This window comes from Micromys minutus (genome assembly GCF_963924665.1).
Source record: "Micromys minutus genome assembly, chromosome: 25".
Lineage (NCBI taxonomy): Eukaryota > Metazoa > Chordata > Mammalia > Rodentia > Muridae > Micromys > Micromys minutus.
Window position 1 is genome coordinate 22221665 of NC_137960.1, and position 22647 is coordinate 22244311.

Genomic DNA, 22647 nt, shown 5'->3' on the forward strand with positions numbered 1-22647 from the left:
AACTTTGGGGGCTTTAACTCAGAACCAGATGGCCTTGGTTTTGGAGCTTTGACTCAGAAGTCAAAACCCCGTCGCTCATTTTCTGAAATCAGAAAACTTGCAGAGAAGGAATAGATTCGTAGAGGTTTGACCAATGCCACTGGCTGGAATGGGGGCCACGCTAAGAACAAACCAGATACAGACAGGAAAAAACGAAGTTGTTATCGAGTCCAATTTTTAAAAAATCGAACCTCAGAAACCAGGTGGCTTTGGGGAATGTCGCCGTGTACAGCTTCCCTCAGTGTTTGGCTGGTCCAGAACAGAACGGGCAGAAACACCTATTGCAACTTGGGTGAGACCGAGCGCTGTAGCAGTTAGGAACAAACGAGATTAACCGGGTACACAGAGCATATTTTTGCCTTGTGGTTATGACTTTCGAGTTGCAAGGAATACAAACTGCACACACTAACCGAGTCCTGCAGCTCATGGTGGAGCACATGGCGGACATTAACCCTAGTACTGAGGAGAAAAGCACGTGTGTTTACACGTGTCATATAAGGATCTAGTATCGTACAACTAGATTTCTCTGTAACCCGTTTTGATCTGTAACAGGTCAAGTTGTGTTCTCCACGTTATCCTATCAGGAAACTAAGGGTACTAGTGCAGCAGTCTTCTTGGAAACGCACTTTAGCGTCTGAAGCCACAAGATGCAGGATACTGGCTCAGTAAATTGGACTGTTTTGTCACGTGACGACGCCTGCAAGGTTCCCTCGGCGCATCTGTAACATCCCTAAAGATGCCTGATTATTTTTCCTTCTTTCAAGAAGGATGCTGCCAATTGTCACAGAAAGGGTGAGAGGATGGGAATTCACTTCTGCCCCTGTAATCTACCGAAGTCAGTCTCCCTTGAAGAGACCACGCTTCCACCCTTCCATCTCCTTTTCATTCAGGCGCTCACCTGGATAGCCCTGTGCTCGCTCTGGGTCCTTTTGCTCTACGGGCGCCGGCGCTTACGTCACCGAGCGGCGCCCAGTCGCCGGGCTTTCTTCCCGGCTCGTTTCGAGCCGCGGCCTCAATGTCCTTGCCTCGGTGTGTCCTGCTGTGGGCTCGGCTCCCGGCGGGGCGCGGGGCTGGGCCCCGGGCGACTCCTTGCTCCTCCCTTCGCGCTCTCGTAGGGTCGTTTCCTGGGGCTTCAGGATGCGTTCCCTGCCTGGCCGCCTCCTCCTCTGCCTCTGGTGGCTCCAAAGCCCCGAACACGTCCTTGTTCGTGCCGCTGACAGTGAAGCCTCAGGGTCCCAGCGCCGATGGCGACGTAGGCGCCGAGCTCACTCGGCCTTTGAACAAGAGTGAGTGCTGGAGCCTCCCGGCAAAGCGGCAGAGTCTGCGGCCGGAGCCTGCAGAGTGCAATTTGTGTCTGTTCCTTTCTGGAGTCCTCAGCACCCGAGCATAATTCATATTTAACCCCTTCCGTTAATGACATTGATCCTTTTCTTGCATCTAGGTGGTTAAGAGTTTGTCCTTAAGTGGTGCGCTGCTTGTGTTCCTAGAGTCCTCAGAGGGCGTTGGAGGGATTAAACAGTGGGGACTTTGCCATTGACTAGATGTGGATGTCAAACAATGTTAAGATTCTGTCTGGTTGCCAAGACAACGGGTCTCAGATCCTGATTTCTCAATAAATTTACTCTCCCACGAGGTAGACCTGAATTCAGATACAAGATAAAAGTTGATAAAACTGTCCTTGCCAAAAATATAGTATCATCCCGGGTTCGAGAGACGAATAAAAAGACCTTAGCATTACTGGATTGAAGTTGGTTTTGTTTGCCTAGATTTTGGTGAATTTGACAAACCTGTAAATGTTTTCAAGGGAGGGTGAAAGGTTTCTTCCAACCAAATTACATTCTTAGAGACAAAACCACAGTTGTTCTAGGCACAAGCCATCCAGGAAGGACCTTCCTAAATCTTCAGCAAGCAAAACTGATGCTTCCTGTTGTGACTTTAAAATATAGGTCTCATGTTGGATGTCTGAGGCAGAGGACTGCAAGTTCATTGCCAGCCTGGGCTACAAAATTAGGAACAAACTAGGGTAACTTGAAATATGCCCCCCCCACCCCTTTAAAGACGTATTTATGTTATGTATATGAATGTTTTCAGACACACCAGAAGAGGGGCATCAGATCCCTATTACAGATGGTTGTGAGTCACCATGTGGTTGCTGAGATTTGAACTCAGGACCTCTGGAAGGGCAGCCAGTGCTCTTAACCGCTGAGCCATCTCTCCAGCTCGGTCCTATTTCAAAATAAAAAATTAGACAAGGTTTCTCTGAGGGGCTTTGGCTGTCCTGGAATGTGCTCTGCAGACCAGGCTGGCCTCAGACATAGAGATAGGTCTCCCTCTGCCTCCCGAGTCCTGGGATCAAAGGCATGTGCTACCACCTCCAGGCTGCAAAATGTTTTTTTTTTTTTTTTTATTGTGCTTGAGGCCGTAGCCCTGAGATATAGCCTTGCCAAGCATGTGCAGTGCCATGGGTTTATTTCTCAGTCCTATATAATTGGCTAATTAACAAACTAGTACTCTCGTCTTTCCCCTTCCTCTCCCTCTACCTTTTCCCTCCTCAAAATAAGCCCAAGCTGTTCTCAGACTGAGGATTGTCATTAATTACTGCACGGGCTACCATAGCTAACACTGCTCTCATAGTGCCCCTGATGGGGGGACTCACCTGTTCTTGGAAGTGATGGTTCCTCTGGGAGCTTTGCAAGGCACAAGTAGAGGTTGTTCCTCTGTGGAGCTGGTTCTCTCCTGTGCGTTTGTGGTCTGCCAGAGATGGTGCACTGCTATACGCTGTCACTTTTCTTATTCCATCACAGAGTAGTTCAAAGTTTTAGAAGCATTCCTGAGGCTGCGGCCTTTAGTGTTAAGACTTTGAATTCCTTTTGTTGTAGTCTAAATTGGTAAACAAAAGTTAAACTTTTATATGTCTCTTTTAGATGAAGTGAAGAAGATCTTAGACAGATTTTATAAGAGGCAAGAGATTCAGAAGCTGAGTGCTGACTATGGGCTTGATGGTAAGGCTGACAACTTCTTTGAAATTTATTTTACATGTGTGAGTGTTTTTCCTGCATGTATGTCTATAGCTACTTTTGTGCAGTGCCCATGGAGGGTATCAGATCCCCTGGAAATGGAGTTAGAGATGGTTGTGAGCCACCATGTAGATGCTGAGAATGGAGCTTGGTTTCTGTGGCAAAGCAGCCGGTGTTCTTAACCACCGTTATAGTTACAATACATAGTCACCACTTCTTTTCGCCTTCTGGGGACCAAAATCCCAGTTTGCAAGCTGTACAGGAACTGCCTGTTCAGCCTGCCCTGGTGTCTGTCCTATGTCATTTCAGTTTTAGCTCAGCTTGCAAAAGATCAAAACGTTGATAGGGGCTGGGGTTTGCTGTGGCCTTTGTTCTCACAGTGAGAGCAGAAGTGAAGACTGAGCCTTGTGTGCTTTGATTTCTGTTTCCCACAGCTCGTCTCTTCCACCAGGCTTTCATAAGCTTCAGAAATTACATCATGCAATCTCATTCTCTGGATGTGGACATTCACATAGTCTTGAATGATATCTGCTTCAGTGCAGGCAAGTGCTCAGAGGATTTTTTATTTTATTATTGGATATTCTCTGTATTTACATTTCAGATGTTAACCCCTTTTCCTCCACCCCTATCTCCCCTTCCCCTACACTTGCTTTCATGAAGGTGCTCCCTCTCCCAACCACCCTCTCCACCTCAGTGCCTTGGCATTCCCCTACACTGGGAAAATGTGCCTTCACTGAACCAAAGTCCTCTTCTCCCATTGATGGCAGATAGTGCTGTCCTCTGCAAGAGGATTTTTTAAAATGTTTATTTTTTGTGTGTGTGAGAGAAGGAGGGAGGATGATAGAGTGGGGTGGGGGGGGCAGCATGTGTGTGTGCCATGACAGTCATTTGGAGGTCAGAGGACAACAATTGGGAGTCTGTTCCTCTGAGGTGATTGTGCTCATGTGAGTACATGTATGTATGTTTTGTATTTGTGCCTTTGTGTTCCTTTGGGTGCACATGTAGAAATAGGAAGACTGCAGAGTCCTTCTCTGTCACTGGCTCTCACTAACCCTGGAGCTAGGCTGATAGTCAGCAAATCTCCAAATTCTCCTGTCTCCCTGTCCCTTCCCCTTCCAATGCTGGTGTTAAAGATGTGCTGGCAGCCTCACCGAGCTTTTTAGGTATGTGCTGGGATCAAGTACACTGTAGCTGTCTTCAGACACACCAGAAGAGGGCATCAGATCCCATTATAGGTGGTTGTGAGCCATCATGTGGTTGCTGGGAATTGAACTCAGGACCTCTGGAAGAGCACTCAGTGCTCCTAACCACTGAGCCATCTCTCCAGTCCGAATTTTGGGAATACTAATGGATGTGCTTTCTGTTACTTCACATTTATTTCTCTAGCTAGTAGGGCTTCCTTGTTTTAGGATTGGTCCTGGCAGTGTACTCCATATAAAGTCAGTCACAGTGCCTTTCCATCGAATCCCTCCATCAGTCAGTAAGTCACACACAGACTCCGACCTGTCCTCGACTGCTGTTAGCATAGTGAGCAGCAGGAACGGAGTAGAACTAGTGCATGGCTCCTTCCTTCTGTTTCTACCACTCGCTTCTCTCTCCTTCATAGAGTGTTTGTCTGAAGGAAAACAAAGCAGTAGGCATGGTGGCTCTTAGTCCTATCCCTATGAGGCAAGATTTCTTTGGGTACCAAACCAGCCTGGCTATAGTGTGGCCCTGTCTCAAAACAGAAACAAAGTAGGAACATTATTGGTTCATTTCCATGGGTATCCTGGGACCTTAGTTACACTGTTACAGGTGTTTGCTACTTGGACCTTTAGCTTGTGCCGGGCACTGAAGGAGAACCTGAGACATAGTCAAATGAGACATGCCACTTTTCTCTCAGAGCTACTTCAGGTGTGGAGGAAACTTAGTTGCTTTTCTGTGGTCTTTGAAATTAAAAAAAAAAAAAAAGTCACAGAGTTGGGGTGGGGTAGCTCAGGGTTTGATCGTGGGCTTAGTCTGTACAAATTCCTGGGTTCAAGTCACAACAGCAACAGTAGCCAAAACATTTCACAAAAGAAGTTCAGCTGTCTCTAATGCATGTGCAGGCTATTTTTGTTTTCTTCCTGCTAAGCAGTGTTAACCTTCCTGTGTGTGTGTGTGTGTGTGTGTGTGTGTGTGTGTGTGTGTGTTTACACTGAAGAGCTTAGAGCCTGATGGTTGGCAGCTAGTGTTTTGTTTTACCAGAAATGGGAGCTTTGGAGAAGGAAGGCATATAAAGTGGGGTCCTGGGGAAAATGGGGCCTCTTGCTCCAGGACTTGCTCTATAGTCCTGGCAGTGCCCAGCTTCCCTCACTCAGAAGAAATAGGGGATCTGAACTGGGAGGATTGCGAGTTTGTTTAGTTATGAGTAACTCTCGGAGTGAGCTTGCTAATGTACTGTGCTGTCTTACAGCTCATGTGGACGATTTATTTCCGTTTTTCTTGAGACATGCCAAACAGATATTTCCTGTATTGGAATGCAAGGATGATCTACGTAAAATCAGTGACCTGAGGATACCGCCCAACTGGTTAGTTCTTGTATTTTTGATGCTGAGTTTCCTAATTCGGGGAAACTAATGTTAATGCTTTCATTTTGTACTGGATAACAAATTATAGAGTAGAAATTTTGTTTTGCCCAAAGACAAAACAAAACAAAATAACCAAGGAATTAATTTTGTCAGACATTTTACTGCTGTATTCCTTCCATCCTGAGGAATATAGGTTGAGGTTTCTTGGGATTGTTTTCAAGGTTGTCCTAAGTTGTAGATCTGATACCTTAGCTGCCTGTCTGGATGTCAGCTGTTCTTTCCCCATGGTTGGTGCTGCGTCTCGTAGCACTGTGGTACCTTTGAGCTACTCTGCCCAAATCCTGTAGGCTGTTCTTTAGGCCCTGCCAGTTCTAGTCTTACATAAGTCTGGCCCAGCCTTTGGCCAAAACTCCACAGAACCACCAGCCCTGACCCCACCACCTGTGGCAACTTGGAGACTCCACTTTCCTCACCTTTTCTGCCCTTTCATGTTTGGCCATTAAATTCTAGCTGCTCAGTTCAGTTCAGATTGGAGTTTTTTTTTTCTCAGTTGTAGAGCATTGTCTAGCAGGGACTCGATCCATCCCAGTACAGCATGAGACCAGGCACGGTGGTAAGGGCCTATAATCTCAGCATTTGGGAGGTAGAGTCAGATGGTTAAGAATTCAAAGTTGCTGTTTGTGGAGGCACATACCTTTAGGCCTAGCACTCAGGAGACAAAGGAAGGAAGATTTCTATGAGTTCAAGGCCAGCCTGATTACATAGAGAGTTCCAGGACAGCCAGGACTACAAAGAGAGACCCTGTCTCAAAAAACAAAACAACAACAGCAACAAACTAAAGAAAAAAAAATATCAATCATTCTTGGTATATAGCGAGTTGGTGATCAACCTAGGGCATATGAAATTCTGTCTTTAAAAAAAATTAAATTCAGCTACTTCAGAAGCTGTAAGTCTGATCTTCTTCTTCAGGGCAACTGTTGCTCTTGGCTCCGGTATGACCTCCCTGTGTCCATTTCCAGTGCTTCCTTCCTTCAGGAGTTAGTCTTCATTGCCTGTTGTCTCTGTCCCAAACAGTTGCTGCAATATTTTGCCCAGTTTTGAGTTTGCATATGGTGGTAGGGTATGTCTCCTCACCAGTCAGCCCATGTAGCCAGAAGCAGAGGCTCGGTTGCTATATTTATTGATATTGAAATGACAAAGCTTGGGGTATTTGCTTTGGGGTCTTTGGGTTCAGAGTGGTGTAAACATGGCTGTGGGACCATGGCAGTTTAAGTCCACAACACTTGAGGTACCCGAAACATTTACTTGCACTTGAGGTTCCTGTCCTCCAGGAAATGCTGCTCTTGGAAATCTTGTTATTTTCCTGTGGGTTACACAGCCCTTCATCAAGATTTTCAAGGACTGTCTGCTAGCGTGGGTTTTGGGGCTAATAAAATTAAGCTCTTTACCTACCGTATTTCAGGTACCCAGAAGCCAGAGCCATACAGCGGAAGATAATATTCCACTCAGGCCCCACCAACAGTGGGAAGACTTACCATGCAATCCAGAGATACTTGTCAGCGGCCTCCGGCGTGTACTGTGGCCCCCTGAAACTGCTGGCGCACGAGATCTTTGAGAAGAGCAATGCTGCTGTCAGTACACTGCAGAGTATCTGCTCATTTCCCCACTAACTTCTCTCTCTCTACGGGTGAAGGCGCAGACTTTCTGTGGGGAAGGAATGCACGGTCCGTCACTGTTAGAAATGCGTCAGGTGTGAGAGTTGATGGGAGGAAGAGAAGTGAGGGCTGACATGCCTGCTGGATCCTTTGTTCAGAGCAAATGTGACAAAAGCTCTGGGATCCCAACACTTGGAGCGTGGAGGCAGGCCTGGGCTACTGTCTCAGAAAACAAAACAAGATTATCAGAAGTGAAAACAAGACCTAGTTCAGAGAAGGAGCTATTACTGAGTATTTTCTGTAGAGAGAATTGTAGAAAAGCACATGGTGCCTGCTTTCCAACTCTTGTGCTTCATTTCTGTCTTTTTTTTTTTTAAGATTTATTTATTTCATGTATATGAGTACACTGTAGCTGTCTTCAGACACACCAGATCCCATTACAGATGGTTGTGAGCCACCATGTGGTTGCTGGGAATTGAACTCAGGACCTCTGGAAGAGCAGTCAGTGCTCTTAAACACTGAGCCATCTCTCCAGCCCCGTCTTTTTTAAAATCACATTCGTTTGCTTTTTCAAGTTAGAAAGCATGATTAGTTGGAAGGGCCTCTGAACTGCTCCTTGGGTTGCATGGTGCTCTGCCAGGATGCATATTTACCAGTCTCTTCGGTCGGACTTGGGTGTGAGGAGCTAGGACTACATCAGGGCAAGAGCCACAATTCGAAGCTGCACTGAAGGCCTTTGGTCTGGGGCACTGTGTCCGTAAACGGGCTGCTGGTCATTGTGTAGCACAGCGCAGTGGGATGTTATCCAGTTCCGTTGTCTCTAATACATAATTCTTTATGCATGCATTGTGGATGTTTTTCTTCAAAACAAAGACCTGGGGTTTTTTTGTTGTTGCATTTGTTAACATAACTATAGCATATTTATCTGAAAGGGTATTTAATCGGCAACTATTATTTACTACTTAGTTCATATTCAAACTTAGGTTTTGTTGGGCCAAAGGAACAACTTCACTGGTTAAGAGTACTTGCTACTCTTTGAAGATCCATGTAGGGCAACTCACAAAGTACCTCTGACTCCCAACTCCAGGGGTCTAGCACCCTCTTTCAGCCTTTCCGGGTACCATACATAAACATTCATTAAGTATAAAATACCTTAGTGTGTCACTTGTTGAGTAACAACTCCTTGCTTCCTCCTAGGATCCCATCTAAGTTCCCACATGCTGTCACCATTTTACTAATTTACACTAATCTCAGAATTCCTCAGTCTGTCTTTGTCTCCGATAACCTTTTTATTTTTTAAATACTGTAAGTTAGTTGTGGGCTAGACTTTCTCAGATTGAGCATAAAATATCCTTCATTCTGTTCTTTTTTTTTTTTTTTAAAAAAGGTATATTATTTACTTTATGTATGTGAGTACACTGTAGCTCTCTCCAGACACACCAGAAGGGGGCAGCAGATCCCATTACATATGGTTGTGAGCCAACATGTGGTTGCTGGGAATTGAACTCAGGACCTCTGGAAGAGCAGTCAGTGCTCTTAACCACTGAGCCATCTCTCCAGCCCCAACATTCTTCATTCTGGAAAGCCCTGCATATCCAGGTACCAGGATACCCCAGTGTGCCATACCATCAATGCTGCTGCTTCTGGGGGAGTTCACTGAGGTCTCTGTAGTCTTTAGCTTCACTCTAGTGTTCTTCAGTATGGGAACAGTTTACATCCACTGGATTAACTCCATTGGTGCTGATGTGTCCAGAGAGAAATTGAAAGATGGTAGAGCAGAGAGAAAAAGTTCAATGGTGGAGCACCTGCCTGACTTGAGCAAAGCCCTGGGTTCACTACCCACCACTGCAAAGACAATGAACCAAATCCAATGAACCAAAGACAATGAACCAATGAACTATTAGCTGGGCGACATGGTGCATGTCTGTAATCCCAGAACTTCAGAATTGAAGGATCAGGAGTTCAAATCATCGTTGGTTATATAGTTAGTTTGAGGCCAGCCTGGGCTACATGAGTCTCTGCTCAGGAAACAGGAACCACTACAGTTTCTCTGCTGAGGGTTCTGATTGGATGTTTCTCCAGATTTCTCTAATGTGTACAAGAAGTAGCTGTGTGAGTGTGTGAGTAAAAGCATTGGTGATAATTGATTCTGTCCCTGGAAGAAGTTCCATAGAAATGGGATGAATCCTTTTCAGTCCTTGGCTTTTTTTTTTGTTGTTTGCATTTTCAAGTCAGAGATAAGTCTGGGTTTCTTTTTGTCATTCTAGGGTGTGCCTTGTGACTTGGTGACGGGTGAAGAGCGGCTGACAGTTGAGCCTGAGGGGAAACAAGCCACCCACGTCTCTTGTACCGTGGAGATGTGCAGTGTTTCGACTCCTTGTATGTATATCCTGTTCAGAAACTAGGATTTGGAGGGTTTCCGTATAGTTAAATTTAATTATAGGACTTTATGGTGAAAAGGTGAGAAGTCTAGAAGAAAACAGTACACTAAATACTCAGCGCTTTACATCAAACTTTTCTGGGTGTGTTGTCCTTTGTCTTGGATGACATTGAATTCCAGCGCTTTAACCCTAGCACTTGAGCAGGGGCAGACGGGTATCTTTGAATGCCAGGGCCACATAGTGAGACTTTGTCTTCAAAATATAAAAGTCACACATAGTCTACATATGAACTGTTACATAATATTCTCTTTTATGACAGGAATTCTTCATTCCCTATTAAATGTTTGGGTTGTTTAAATCCTGTGTGGGTAGGGAGTGTAGCTCAGTGGTAGAGCACTGGCCCTGTGAGTGCAAAACCCTGGCTTCAGTCCTCAGTGCTGGAAACGAAAGTCCATATTATATACGGTGCATTAGTGAGCTTCTGGCTTCATTTTTGAAAATACTGAAGTGTAAGTAAACAAAGCAAATATATGTAATTTTTCAGTCCCACCTGTTCCCAAACAATAACTTTTAATTAATCCCGTGGTGTATATTTTCTTTCTGTGCTAGTATTCAGATTCTGTTATTTATATGTAAAGTATGCGTTCAGGTGCATATGTTAAATATAGTAAAGATCATATGGTTTTTACTAACAGCTTGCTTTTTTAAAATAAACTTTTCAAATAGTTTTAAATTTTTCAGTGTATTGTAAAAGTCATATATTGTTACAGTGCAGATAGAACACCGAAGTCAAAATGTTCTGTTTCCTGCTTTTTAGCCTATTTGTCTTGATGTGATAAGTAATTTTTAATCTGGTTTGCAGTATAAATTAGCTTTCTTTGATGTTCTCAGTTTCTTGGTTTTGAAGCCTCAGTTTATTTTCTTGTCAATAACCTCGGCCCCAATACTTGTAATCATGTTACACTATAGTTACTACTTAGAGCAAGCCTGTTAGAAAAGACACACCTAGTCAGCCTTGGAAAGTCCCTGGTAACAGGAAGTTGGTGTTGGAGTTTAAATGACTTTACTGCTCATAGATATTTTTTTGTTCTAAGATGAAGTGGCTGTGATAGATGAAATCCAGATGATTCGAGACCCAGCCAGAGGATGGGCTTGGACCAGAGCTCTGCTAGGTGAGTGGTCTGCTGCTTTAGTCAGCTGCTGCCTCTCTCCTCCAGGAAAGTTCACCTGAACGTTAGTGTTTTAATAACGAAAAGTTCTGCTTTTGTTTGTTATAAAGTTAACATAACCAAATGACTAAAGTAGAAAGAAGTGTTTGAATTTCTGAGGATGCCCAGTGGTAGGTCACTCTCCTAGCATGGGATGACCCTGGGCTTAATCCTTAGCACAAAAATAAATGAATGAATGAATGAAAGTAAGTAAGTAAGTAATTTTGGGGCTGGGGACATAGCTCATTTATAGAGTCCTTTCCAGCAGTCCATGCATGAAGCTCTGGGTCTGATTCCCAGAATCGTATAAACAGGTATGGTAAAGTGAATATTCCAAGTGTTGTCCCAGCAGGAGGAACATCTTCCTTGGGAGGAGGAAGCAGGACCATCAGGAATTGGGAGGATTATCGTGGACTCCACAGCTAGTCAAAGCCAAACCAGGCTACCTTAAAATTCTGCCTCAAAAGGAAAACAGAAAGATGTCTGATGGTCCGTGTCAGCCATAGTTACAGTCACTGCTGATGTCTGATGGTCCGTGTCAGCCACAGTTACAGTCACTGCTGATGTCTGATGGTCCGTGTCAGCCACAGTTACAGTCACTGCTGATGTCTGGTGGTCCGTGTCAGCCACAGTTACAGTCACTGCTGATGTCTGATGGTCCGTGTCAGCCACAGTTACAGTCACTGCTGATGTCTGATGGTCCGTGTCAGCCACAGTTACAGTCACTGCTGATGTCTGATGGTCCGTGTCAGCCACAGTTACAGTCACTGCTGATGTCTGATGGTCCGTGTCAGCCACAGTTTTACAGTCACTGCTGATGTCTGATGGTCCGTGTCAGCCACAGTTACAGTCACTGCTGATGTCTGATGGTCCGTGTCAGCCACAGTTACAGTCACTGCTGATGTCTGATGGTCCGTGTCAGCCACAGTTACAGTCACTGCTGATGTCTGATGGTCCGTGTCAGCCACAGTTACAGTCACTGCTGATGTCTGATGGTCCGTGTCAGCCACAGTTACAGTCACTGCTGATGTCTGATGGTCCGTGTCAGCCACAGTTACAGTCACTGCTGATGTCTGATGGTCCATGTCAGCTTTTTTATGTATGTGGTGCTTGAAGGACTTAGAACTTTGTGTTTTGCTTCTTTCCAGTTCTGTTGTTTCATAGGTATTTCACCAAATCCTTGTGGGTATTATCCACTGAAAAGCACTACAGCAGTTTGTTTTATGGGCTGAAACATTCTTCCCATTACTAACAGTGTTGTAGAAGAATTATTGATGGATGTAGCCTTTTACTTTTGGTTTATTTTTTAATTGTTTTATAGGATGAGGTCCTAGAATAGGAATTCTTGACATTCACAAGCATGAATGAATATGTATTGCCTGCTTTTTGAAGTGATTATTTTTCTTCTTTCCTTCCTCCGACCCCGACTCCTTTTTTCTTGCTTTTTCCCCGCTTTTTCCCCCTACCCCGCAACAGGGATTCACTATGTAACCCAGGCTGACTTTGACGTCTGCGTTCTCATGCCCCAGCCTCTAAAGTGTTAGGGTTATAGGCTAGTCCCACCACACCTGGCTTGGAATGAGTTTTGATTCAGCATGCTGTAGTAGGGCAGGAGTTTTCAGATAAAAAACAAAAGGCTGAGCCCAGAATATGCCCATCAGACAGCATGTGAAAGTGGATCTTCTGGGGCTAAGGAGTTTGGAGCCTCATGCTAGCCCCATGCCACCGCTTGAAGCACCTCAGCTTCTGATTTGAAGAACACAGGCCTATGATTGACACCCATCACCAAGCATCATAGTGCCAGCATCCAGCCCTGCTTGGCCTCACCCTACACTGGCTCAGAGCAAGTTAAGGCCTGTGAATTTGTAAAGTTGGGCTCTGTCTTTACCCATTCAAAGAGTGCTTGAGTCAGAGAGCCTGAAATACTGGACAGAGTTACAGTGCTGAGGAAGGGACCAGAGAAATGTAAACCCCTCTGTGCATCTACAGGACTCTGTGCTGAGGAAGTCCATTTGTGCGGAGAGTCTGCTGCTATTGACCTAGTCACTGAGCTCCTGTACACCACTGGGGAGGAGGTAGAGGTAAGAGATGTCCCTTTGTCCTCTGGGGCTGTGGCACAAAGCTGATGGTACCTGTGCACCGACTTGTAAGCTCTAGACTGGCACAGTCAGATCTTAGCTCTGGAGGGAGCACCTGATGAACAAAGTATTGCATGTGTATGGAGCTGGCATGAGGCCCCTGTTCGCATACTGTCTAAAAGAGTCGTTTTAGTTAAGACTTTAAAGACAGAGCTTAGCAAAAAGGACATCTTTATTTCCTTGTAGCTGACTGGCTCATATATATAGTTGAGCTTCTTGTGGGAGATAGTTCATTTTCACAAGATTCCTTGTTTGTTTGTTTTGGGGTCTGAGCTGTTTGATTGGTTTTTGTTTTTGAGATGTATTCTCACTGTGTCCTCAAATTCATGGCAGTGTCCTGCCATAACCTCCTGGGTGTTGGGATTATGGGCATGCACTGTTGGACTCAGCTTTCAACCTTCCATTTTCTCAAAAATCTTATGTCTACTTCCTTATTTGTGGTACTGGGAATCAAACCAAGGACCTTAAGCATGCTCTATCTACCACTGAGCTACATCTGTAGCTCATGAATAAGTGTCATTAGAACTAAGTAAGTCAGACTGTTGAGTTTAAGCTCAGCCTGAGTTTGTAGTGTGCTCAGTATTGTATATTGCATGTTGGAGTCTTTGGTATTTATCTAATTGTCAGATCTAGTTTGCATCCCTTTTGCAGATATGAAGTTACAGTTAAGAAACTGGTTTCTTCTAAAAAACTGTCCTTATTTTGCCTTACCAGAATTCCTTAATAATAGAGTAAAATTGCCTTTCTCAACATATCAATTGCTATAAGGTAGATGAAGTAGTTGTGGAGGGAAGGAAGGAAGGCAGGAAAGGAAGGAACCACGGGCTTCTTTGGCTCACAGTTTGGGGTTTAGAAACAGAACAGTTAATGCCGGTGCTTGTCTAGCTTTGTTTTTCATTGTCTCTGAACCCCAGCCATAGGATGGTGTGACCCACATTTAAGGTGGGTCTCTCCTGCTGTTAAATCCTGTAGAAAGATTCTCATAAGGCACAGCCAGAGATATGTTTCCATGGTGATTCTAAATCCTGTTTGCCTGACGCAAAGATTAGTTTGCTTTTGCAGAAATGAAGACATGTCTTAAGTTGATGTATTGCAAGCTCATTCTCTACATTGAGGAAGATTCTGGATTCAAATCTTGGACTTTGCTGCTTTGGGTCCTGTCTGCGGCAAACCACAGAAGGCTGAAAAAACGAGCCTCCAGCCTCATATTTTATTGGACTATTTTACTCTGTCATAAAATGAAAATATCAGTCAATAGTCTCTTTTGAAGCTGTCACTTTGTCCTGAAAATCAGTGTATGTTAAAGTTCTTTAAGGATGTCACACAGTAATATTAATTCAGGTGTGCACAGCATCTGAATGAAGGTTTCTAGGTGCTGCTCCTGGAAGTTGCTGCTTAACCTGCCTTTGGTCCAGCAGACTGACTGCCTTGCCTGCTTTTCTCTGAGCTGTCCCCTGGGTGACTTGAGTGTGCTACTTTTCTACGTATGTCTTTATTGCAGGTTCAAAAGTATGAGAGGCTTACCCCCATTTCTGTGCTGGATCATGCACTGGAGTCTTTAGACAACCTTCAGCCTGGGGACTGCATTGTCTGCTTTAGCAAGAATGACATTTATGCTGTGAGCCGACAGATTGAAATCCGGGGACTGGAATCTGCGGTGATATATGGCAGCCTGCCACCTGGTAATAACTGACTGACATCTCACCTTTGCCCTTTAGGTTGAGATATGTATAGAAAGCACAGTAAGAAAAAGATGGAATTAATGTGAACTATTCCTTCCAGGGACCAAACTTGCTCAAGCAAGAAAGTTTAATGACCCCAATGATCCATGCAAAATCCTGGTAGCTACAGATGCAATTGGCATGGGACTTAATTTGTAAGTAATTTGTTTGTGATGAACAGTGTGTTGGATGGCAGGGGTGTTGTTGTTTTCAGTTTTCTAGTTGGTTAGGATGGAAATAATGTAGATTTGAGCTTTATATTATACATCTTGGGAAATAAAAGCGAATATCACAGCACTGGGGTTTGGAGTGCCACCCCCCACCAGGGCAGGCCAGGTACCTTTGCTTTGTTTTGGGTTTCATCAGGTGTGCAAGCACTTCCTGCTGCCGCACTCGCCGTCCCTAGGTAGTAAGAGCAGGCTCACCCTGCCTTAACTCAGTATGGAGCCTATACTGACTTAGCTCTAGACCATCACTCTGTTTCTTTTTTAGTTTGTTTGATTTTTTTAAAGGATTAATTTTTTTTAAAATTCTATGTGAGTATTTTGCCTACGTGTTATGTATATGCACCACATGTGTACAGTACTGAGGGGGCCAGACCTCTGACACTGGAGTAACAGGTCACTGTAAGCCACTGTGTGGGTGCTGGAAACTGGACTCAAGTCCTCTGTAAGAGCAGCCAGTTCTACACTGAGCCATTGCTCCAGTTGGTATCACTACATTTCCCCAACTGGCTGCAAACCACTGGGTTCAGAGTGTCTTTCTGCCTCAGCTTCTTAAGAGCCTGGGACTCAGGTATGCCTCCGTGCTCAGCACTGCTAACCTGTAACACAGTAAGGGAGAACTGTGTTTGGTATGATTTTCTTTAGCTTAATAATTCCAATATCCTACAATTCGCCTTCTCAAAGGATGACTTTTAATAAATATACACAGTTGTTCAGCCATCTTGCTTATGAGCTGAGCATGGTAGCACATGCCTGTAATTCTAGCACCCATTAGGCCTAGGTAGGAAGATTACAAGCTCAAGAGGTCTGCATACTGAGCTGTAAGCCAGCCAGGGCTGCTGATGAAACTTAGTCTTTAAAAAGCAAAACAAAACGTAAGGAAAACCAAGCCTCTTATTTAATTTAATTATTTTTAATTGTATTAGCTAGGCTGGCCTGGAAGTCATACTGTAGCCCAGTTTACCTTCAGACACACAACAATCCCCATCTCAGCTTCCTGGGTTCAAGGATTATAGGTGTGAGCCATAATGCCTGGCTTTTCCTCATTAAGAAAAAACGTTAGCCAAAAATAGTGGCACACCTTTTACTAATAGCACTTGGGAGGCAGAGGCAGGTGGGTCTCTGAATTTGAGGCCACTGTGGTCTACACTGTGGTCTACAATATGAGTTCCTGGAAAGCCAGAGCTATGTAGAGAGGAGACTCTGTCTCAAAAAAAAAAAAAAAAAAAAAAAAAAGAGACAGATAGGGATATATAGTATCTGCCTAATGTATTTCTATAAAACACTTGTGTGCCTGGTGCCATTGGAGGTATTATATCCCCCAGGACTTGAGTCACAAGTGGTCCTGAGCCACCATGTGGGTGCTGAGAATAGAACTTGGGTCTTCTGGAGGAATAGCCCGTGCGCCTGACTGCTGAGCCATCTCTCCAGCCCCTTTTCCTTCCTTTTTTTGAATAGTTGCAAGGTTAGATGACAGCCTAAATGAGAGTTGGACAGAGCACGTCTGTGGTGACACAGCCAAGTGACAGGGGCTGTGTATAGTCTGTGGGGTCACTTTTATTTCTGTTTCAGGAGCATAAGGAGAATTATTTTTTACTCCCTTATAAAGCCCAGCATCAATGAAAAGGGAGAGAAGGAGCTGGAGCCGATCACCACCTCCCAAGCTCTGCAGATTGCGGGCAGAGCCGGCAGATTCAGCTCACACTTTAAAGAGGGGGAGGTGACCACAATGCACCGAGATGACTTGGCTTTGTTGAAGGAGATTTTGAATAGACCTGTGGATCCTATACAGGTAAGGTTTAGCATATGACCGCTGCTATGAGACAGTCATCCCTTCCCTCGTCACTTACCTCAGATGCATGCAAACAGAAGGTCTGCTTGAGCTGGGGAAGCCATGACAAAGCTCTCCTGGAGGCCAGAGAGATGCCTCTGGAGTTGAGAGCGCCTGAGATTGCTTCCCAGCACCCATGTAACTCCAGCCTCAGGGAGCCTCTGCTCCCTGCTCAACCCCCCATCCACCTACATAAATTAAAAGTGATAAAATAGGGTTTTCTCTGTTGTTTTAGAGAGACTTCAATCCTCATAGAGAATTGTATACAAGTGAAAGCTCCAGATTCCACGGGTTTAGTTGATCTGATGTTCCTTGCTGTGGGTGCATAGAGTCGTGCAGTAAAGTGGAGAACTTACTGAATCCTGACTAGGGAAGAAACTTAGCACTGGCTTAGACAGTCACAACAAGCAAGGGCTGACTTAAATAGGTACTTATTGAATCATTCTACGCAAGCTAGCAATCATTTTAAGTTTCTAGACATCTACTTTAGTGGCTTATCTTATTTGTCAGAGATAAAGGAAAGTGTATGTGAGGTAATGAGTGTGGGGCTAAGTTCCTTGGTAGCTCCTGTGTAGTTTGTCAGCCCCTCTTCTCTCCTGTGTACCTCTGTTCTAGCCTTCACACGACCTGTAGGGTTTACATCTTTTGATTCCTCCTCCCCCACCTTTCTCTCTTCTTCTCATACTTAGCTGTGGGCACTGCTTAATACTGCAGTATAGGACGAGCCAGCTGAGCTCCAGAGAAGATAGATGCCTTCTCATGGTCTGTCTCCACGCAGAAGTAACTGAGGTGTCCTTGTCTGTTTTTATTCAGTGGAGAGAATTTCAATTTGGAAAATTGTTTCAATTTTGCTATTCTCTTGGATCAGAATATACTCTAGAAATCTGACTAAAAAATATCAAAGAGCTATTCTATCAGCTTTTCTAATTGCAGCAAGTGGTTAAAATGGTCATGTATTTTTCTCTATATTACTGAAATTCTTGGTATGGAATTTGTTTGGTGAGAACTTAGCCTACCATAGGATGTGTTTGAAAAGAAGGAAATTTCCTTTGGAAAAAGAGGAAAACTGAGCTCATGATTGCGTTGTCCTTTCCTTCCACAGGCCGCTGGACTTCACCCGACCGCCGAGCAGATCGAGATGTTTGCCTACCATCTCCCCGAGACAACGCTGTCCAATCTCATTGTAAGCGGAAGCTCTTTCCATTTTTGTCTTGTTGACATGACATGCAGTACTGCCCCACTGCGTGGACAGGAGTCTGCCTCAAGGCTGGTGAAAGCTTCAACATCTGGGATGATGAGGCTAGAGGCCCTAGAGTTGGAAGCTAGCCCAGGGATCATAGTGAGCCTCTGTCTCAAAAAGAAATTCAGGATAGGAAAAAGGTGGGGGAAATGCCTTAGCTTTAGAGAGCAGTAAGTGAAGCGCACCTCTCCTGAGGTCCACTAGGGATTAAAGGTTGTCCTTTGTGGACGTGAGTTCTGTTTTCCTACCCGGTAGGATATTTACTCCAAGCCATCCAGTGATTTCATGTATATTTCCCCCCAGGATATTTTTGTAGACTTTGCACAAGTTGATGGGCAGTACTTTGTCTGCAATATGGATGATTTTAAGTTCTCTGCAGAGCTGATCCAGCATATTCCACTAAGTCTCCGGGTGAGGTATGTGTTCTGCACAGCCCCCATCAATAAGAAACAGCCTTTTGTCTGCTCGTCGTTGTTACAGGTATGTCTTTAGCTCCATGCTATTCTGAGTTCTTCCAGATTGATTACTTTCCTCCAGACAGCCTTCTGTCCATCAAAAGACAATGCTTGGAAGAGTTCCCTAAATATGAGAAACTTTGTGAAAGCTTAAACATACACTGGCTTGGTTATTTTTGAAGGATAACCTCGCCTTGTATTTGGGCCTGGATGGTGTCGCCATTTTAAGCTGAGATGTGCAGTTAAATAAGTGCTTGGAGGAAGCCATAGTACTGTTGCCTTAGCTGTAAGGGCTGCACCTCTTCTCCTTCCCAGCCATTTACACTTGGCTGTGGTGTGGCTTGTGGAAAGCACGGGATTCTAGGAGAAAGGGCAGCAGAGTGGAGCTATATGGGGCCCTTATAGCCTGGAGCTTCATGTGGGCTGCGTGCCTCATGCCACTCAGACTTCTCTGGCCTTCCTGCCATGTACATCGTAGGTCTTAGCATTCTTTGTATCAGCTCTATTTGAATTAAATTCACTATTGGATTTACCTTTTAAGTTACTATAAAATTATATAAATAATACACAAATACTTGTAATGCCTAATTAATACATTACAGATAGATTGATTATAGTCTGCCATCCCCAACTGTTTGTTTTTTTCACATGGTGTCTACCTGCATTCATATATTGGTAGGAATTCCAGTTTTGTTTTGTGGATTTTTTTTCTATGAATGTTAAATGAATTGTTCTGCAACTCTCTTCCTTTTCCCTATTTTCCTGCAAGTATGTTATTAGTGGGAACCAAGATAAGGGTAGAGGTTGTGGGCAGTCTTCAGATACTGCATGCTCACATGATTGCAGCTGGTTCCTGTGGCCTTGGTTCTGGTTATACCATTCCTCAGGCAAAAATGAAGCCGGAGCCTCTGCCAGGAGGAAGAGCCTGGGAGAAGTGCAAGTCAGCCGTTGCTTAGGTCTTATATCTCATCTGTCCTGAACTGTAAGGAGCTCAGTCTTGCCGATGGCCTCCCGTACCACTGGGACAGTGGTTCTGAGAAATTAATTGGATCCTGGGGACCAAACTCGGGTCATCAGACTTATCGGCAAATACCTTTACCCGAGGACTCAGTCTTGATGCTCCCAGTTTAATTTTAAAGAAACATTTCAAGTTCAACATGGTGATATACTCACAGAAGCCTAGCACTCAGAAGGCAGAAGCAAGAGAGTCAGGAATTCAAGGCCTCTCTTGGTTAGACAGTAATTTTGAGGCTGGCTTAGCCTATCTATATAAGACTGTCTCAACTAATAAAATTCTTATAAAGTATTAACATTTTTAAAGGAATTATTTTATTTGTTTTATGTATATGAGCACACTGTCGCTGTCTTCAGACACACCAGAAGAGGGCATCAGATCTCATTATAGATGGTTGTGAGCCACCATGTGGTTGCTGGGACTTGAACTTAGAACCTCTGGAAAAGTAGTCAGTGCTCTTAACCACTGAGCCATCTCTCCAGCCTCCTATTAAATGTTTTTTAGATGTAGTAGGAAAGCAATGAAACCAGCCTGCCCTTTGAAACAAGCACACTTTACAAATAACACTTCTTTTTTCTTTCTAATTACAGACCTAAGAGGATTCTGGATACTTTACCAAACTTTCTTCTTTCCTCTTAGTTTGCCAGGCAGTACAGTAGGAATGAGCCCCTGACTTTCGCATGGCTACGGCGGTACATCAAATGGCCTCTGCTTCCGCCTAAGAATATTAAAGACCTCATGGATCTTGAAGCTGTCCATGACGTCTTTGATCTTTACCTGTGGCTAAGGTACCAACCCTTTTCCTTTCTGTGCTGGAAGTGGCCTGGCTCAGGCCAAATTAAAGGTTGTGTGAGTGGCTTTCTGCTCTTTCATGGTAGAGAGATACTTAGTGGATACTCTGTATTATATTTTCCATAAACATGCTTTATAGTTTGTTTATACTCTTTCCTGAAAAGATTTCAGGAGTCTCTAAGATAGCCTAATGAGGGTTTTAACCCTTGCTGATTTTCCTCAATTCAAAGGCTTTGATAGCCAAGAGAGCCAGCTGTTTAGAAGAACTTCAGCCACACTTAGATTTAATTCTACATTAAACAAAATTATCTCTCTCTCTGTGTGTGTGTGTGTGTGTGTGTGTGTGTGTGTGTACATTTGTATGTGTGTACATATTTGTATGATGTGGGTGGATGGGACTGCACATGCCAGATTGTTGGAATTGTTTCTTCCATATTTTTTGTGGACCCTATGGCTGTAACTCAGGTCAGCAGATCTGTGAAGCAATCACCTTTATCTTCTGAGTCATCTCAACCAGCTCAGATTCCGAATTTTCACAGGGTTTCTAGCTTGTTACCCTTTGCATTAATGTTTGAGAAACAGTCCCTGCAGTGGAATATATTAGAATCCCCTCAAGTGGGCTTCGGACACTGCCTCAGGCATGTGAGTAGAAAGAAAGGCACTGTGTTAATAGGAAAGGCATGTGAAAACGCCTGTCATCAGAATGTGGGTAGGTTGTTACAGATAGCTCAGCTGTGGCTCTAATGCTGTTTTTTTTTTTTTCCCCCCCAGCTACCGATTTATTGATATGTTTCCAGACTCTAGTCTTGTTCGAAGTCTCCAGAAAGAACTGGATGCCATTATCCAAGAAGGCGTACATAATATCACCAAACTGATTAAAATCTCTGAGTCACACAAGCTTTTGAATCTGGAGAGCGTACCATCAGGGAGCCAGTCACGTTTATTAGGAGCCTCCAAGAGCCCAGTGAGAAGGACACGTGGCACTAAAAGTGCAGGGAATAAGGTTGCAGAGCCACCCAGCCCCAGTGACAAGGAGCTGCCCCTTGCCTCTAGGCTGGTACAGCAAGGACTCCTCACTGCAGACATGCTGAAGCAGCTCCAGAAGGAGTGGCTGACACAACGACCAGAATATGGCAAAGAGAAATTGGGGACACGAAAAAAGAAGAAGGACCCCAACTCCAATTAGGTTTTATAATTTTGCAAATAAAAATCAATTAAAAATTTTAAATCCTTATGCACACAGCATTCGCTGTCTGTGGCAGGATTGCAGCCATCTTGCACTATCTTTTTTTTATTGCACAAAGTAAATTCCTAAAGCTACTTAAATTACTTATTACGACCTTTAAAAAAGTGTCTTCGAGGTTTTACTGGTTTTTGTAGTGGCCTTTTGTAGAGTAGCTCAAGACACTGCTGTTTGGAATTCCACACAGCCTGGCATCAGTTAGGAATTGTTAGGCCTGTTAAGGATGTCACAGATGGAATTCTGTGGCACACACTGCTGTCTGTTATATCCACTATCAGAGATTGTTCTAGAAGCTGGAAATACACACTAAACAAGTTGGAGTACAGCTCGCCAGAGCAAGGACACTTGTGTCTAGTGCACCACTGTAGCCACGGTGGGAGCTAGAGTGGAAACTTCTGTGTAGAAATAGGTGATGGCAAAGCCAGCTCCAGGAGGGGGTACTAAGGGGCGCTGTAGTCACCCACATCTAAAGGCCAGTCTGTTGCACAGTGGTCTCCATCTGCCCTCATTAAAAATGTAGTTAAAAGAAATGTAAACATCAGCTTAGGAGTTGGACAGACATGGTTCGGCCTATTTCAGCCTATGCTTGTGAAGGTGTGGGCAGTCTCACTCAAAGTTGTCAGAGGCTAAGTATTGATAGGCTATTGAGTCCCAACCTGCCCACCCCCAAGTATTTCCTAAGCAAGCCTACAGGTTTGGACCATTCTGGCTGATACTGGAACTCTCAGATCATTCTCAGAATTAAGCCAGTTTTCTGAGCATGTGCTGGATTGAATCTGACCCTAGAGTAGAGGTTTAGGGAACAGCCAGATGTGCTGTAGTAGTCCTGTCACTCAGCTTTCTTTAGGAGACTCTTGTGTTGAGTGGCATTTCATTTACCCAAGATGGCCAGTATTCATTTCAGACTTTGTCCTCATGGGGACAAAGGCTAAAGAGTGGGCCTGTTCTCCCTGCCTGTGGGTAAAGGAATGAAAAACCTAGGAGATGTGTCTCTGGACACCTCTAGTTTCTAGGATTAGCTTTCCTCTGTGACTTATGAGCAGTCATTCTTGTCCATGTGGTCTCATAAAGTTCCCATGAGCTGAGGCAGATGGTTTTCACAAACAAGTCTCACAGCTCTGCTGGGCAGAGGGAGTCGG

The 22647-nt window shown here is 44.3% G+C and overlaps 1 protein-coding gene across 1 annotated transcript; it reads left to right on the top strand.

Annotated features, from left to right (window-relative positions):
* The first annotated feature begins 1038 nt into the window (after window positions 1-1038).
* Window positions 1039-21848, top strand: SUPV3L1 (Suv3 like RNA helicase). The gene is made up of 15 exons (XM_080938121.1): window positions 1039-1325; window positions 2964-3041; window positions 3491-3598; window positions 5491-5605; window positions 7068-7236; window positions 9528-9639; window positions 10736-10813; window positions 12839-12930; window positions 14489-14669; window positions 14770-14863; window positions 16505-16724; window positions 17866-17946; window positions 18307-18483; window positions 20113-20261; window positions 21037-21848. The coding sequence occupies exons 1-15, from the start codon at window positions 1055-1057 to the stop codon at window positions 21449-21451; spliced, it is 2340 nt and encodes a 779-aa protein (XP_080794247.1). The 5' UTR covers window positions 1039-1054; the 3' UTR covers window positions 21452-21848.
* Window positions 21849-22647: the final 799 nt, after the last annotated feature.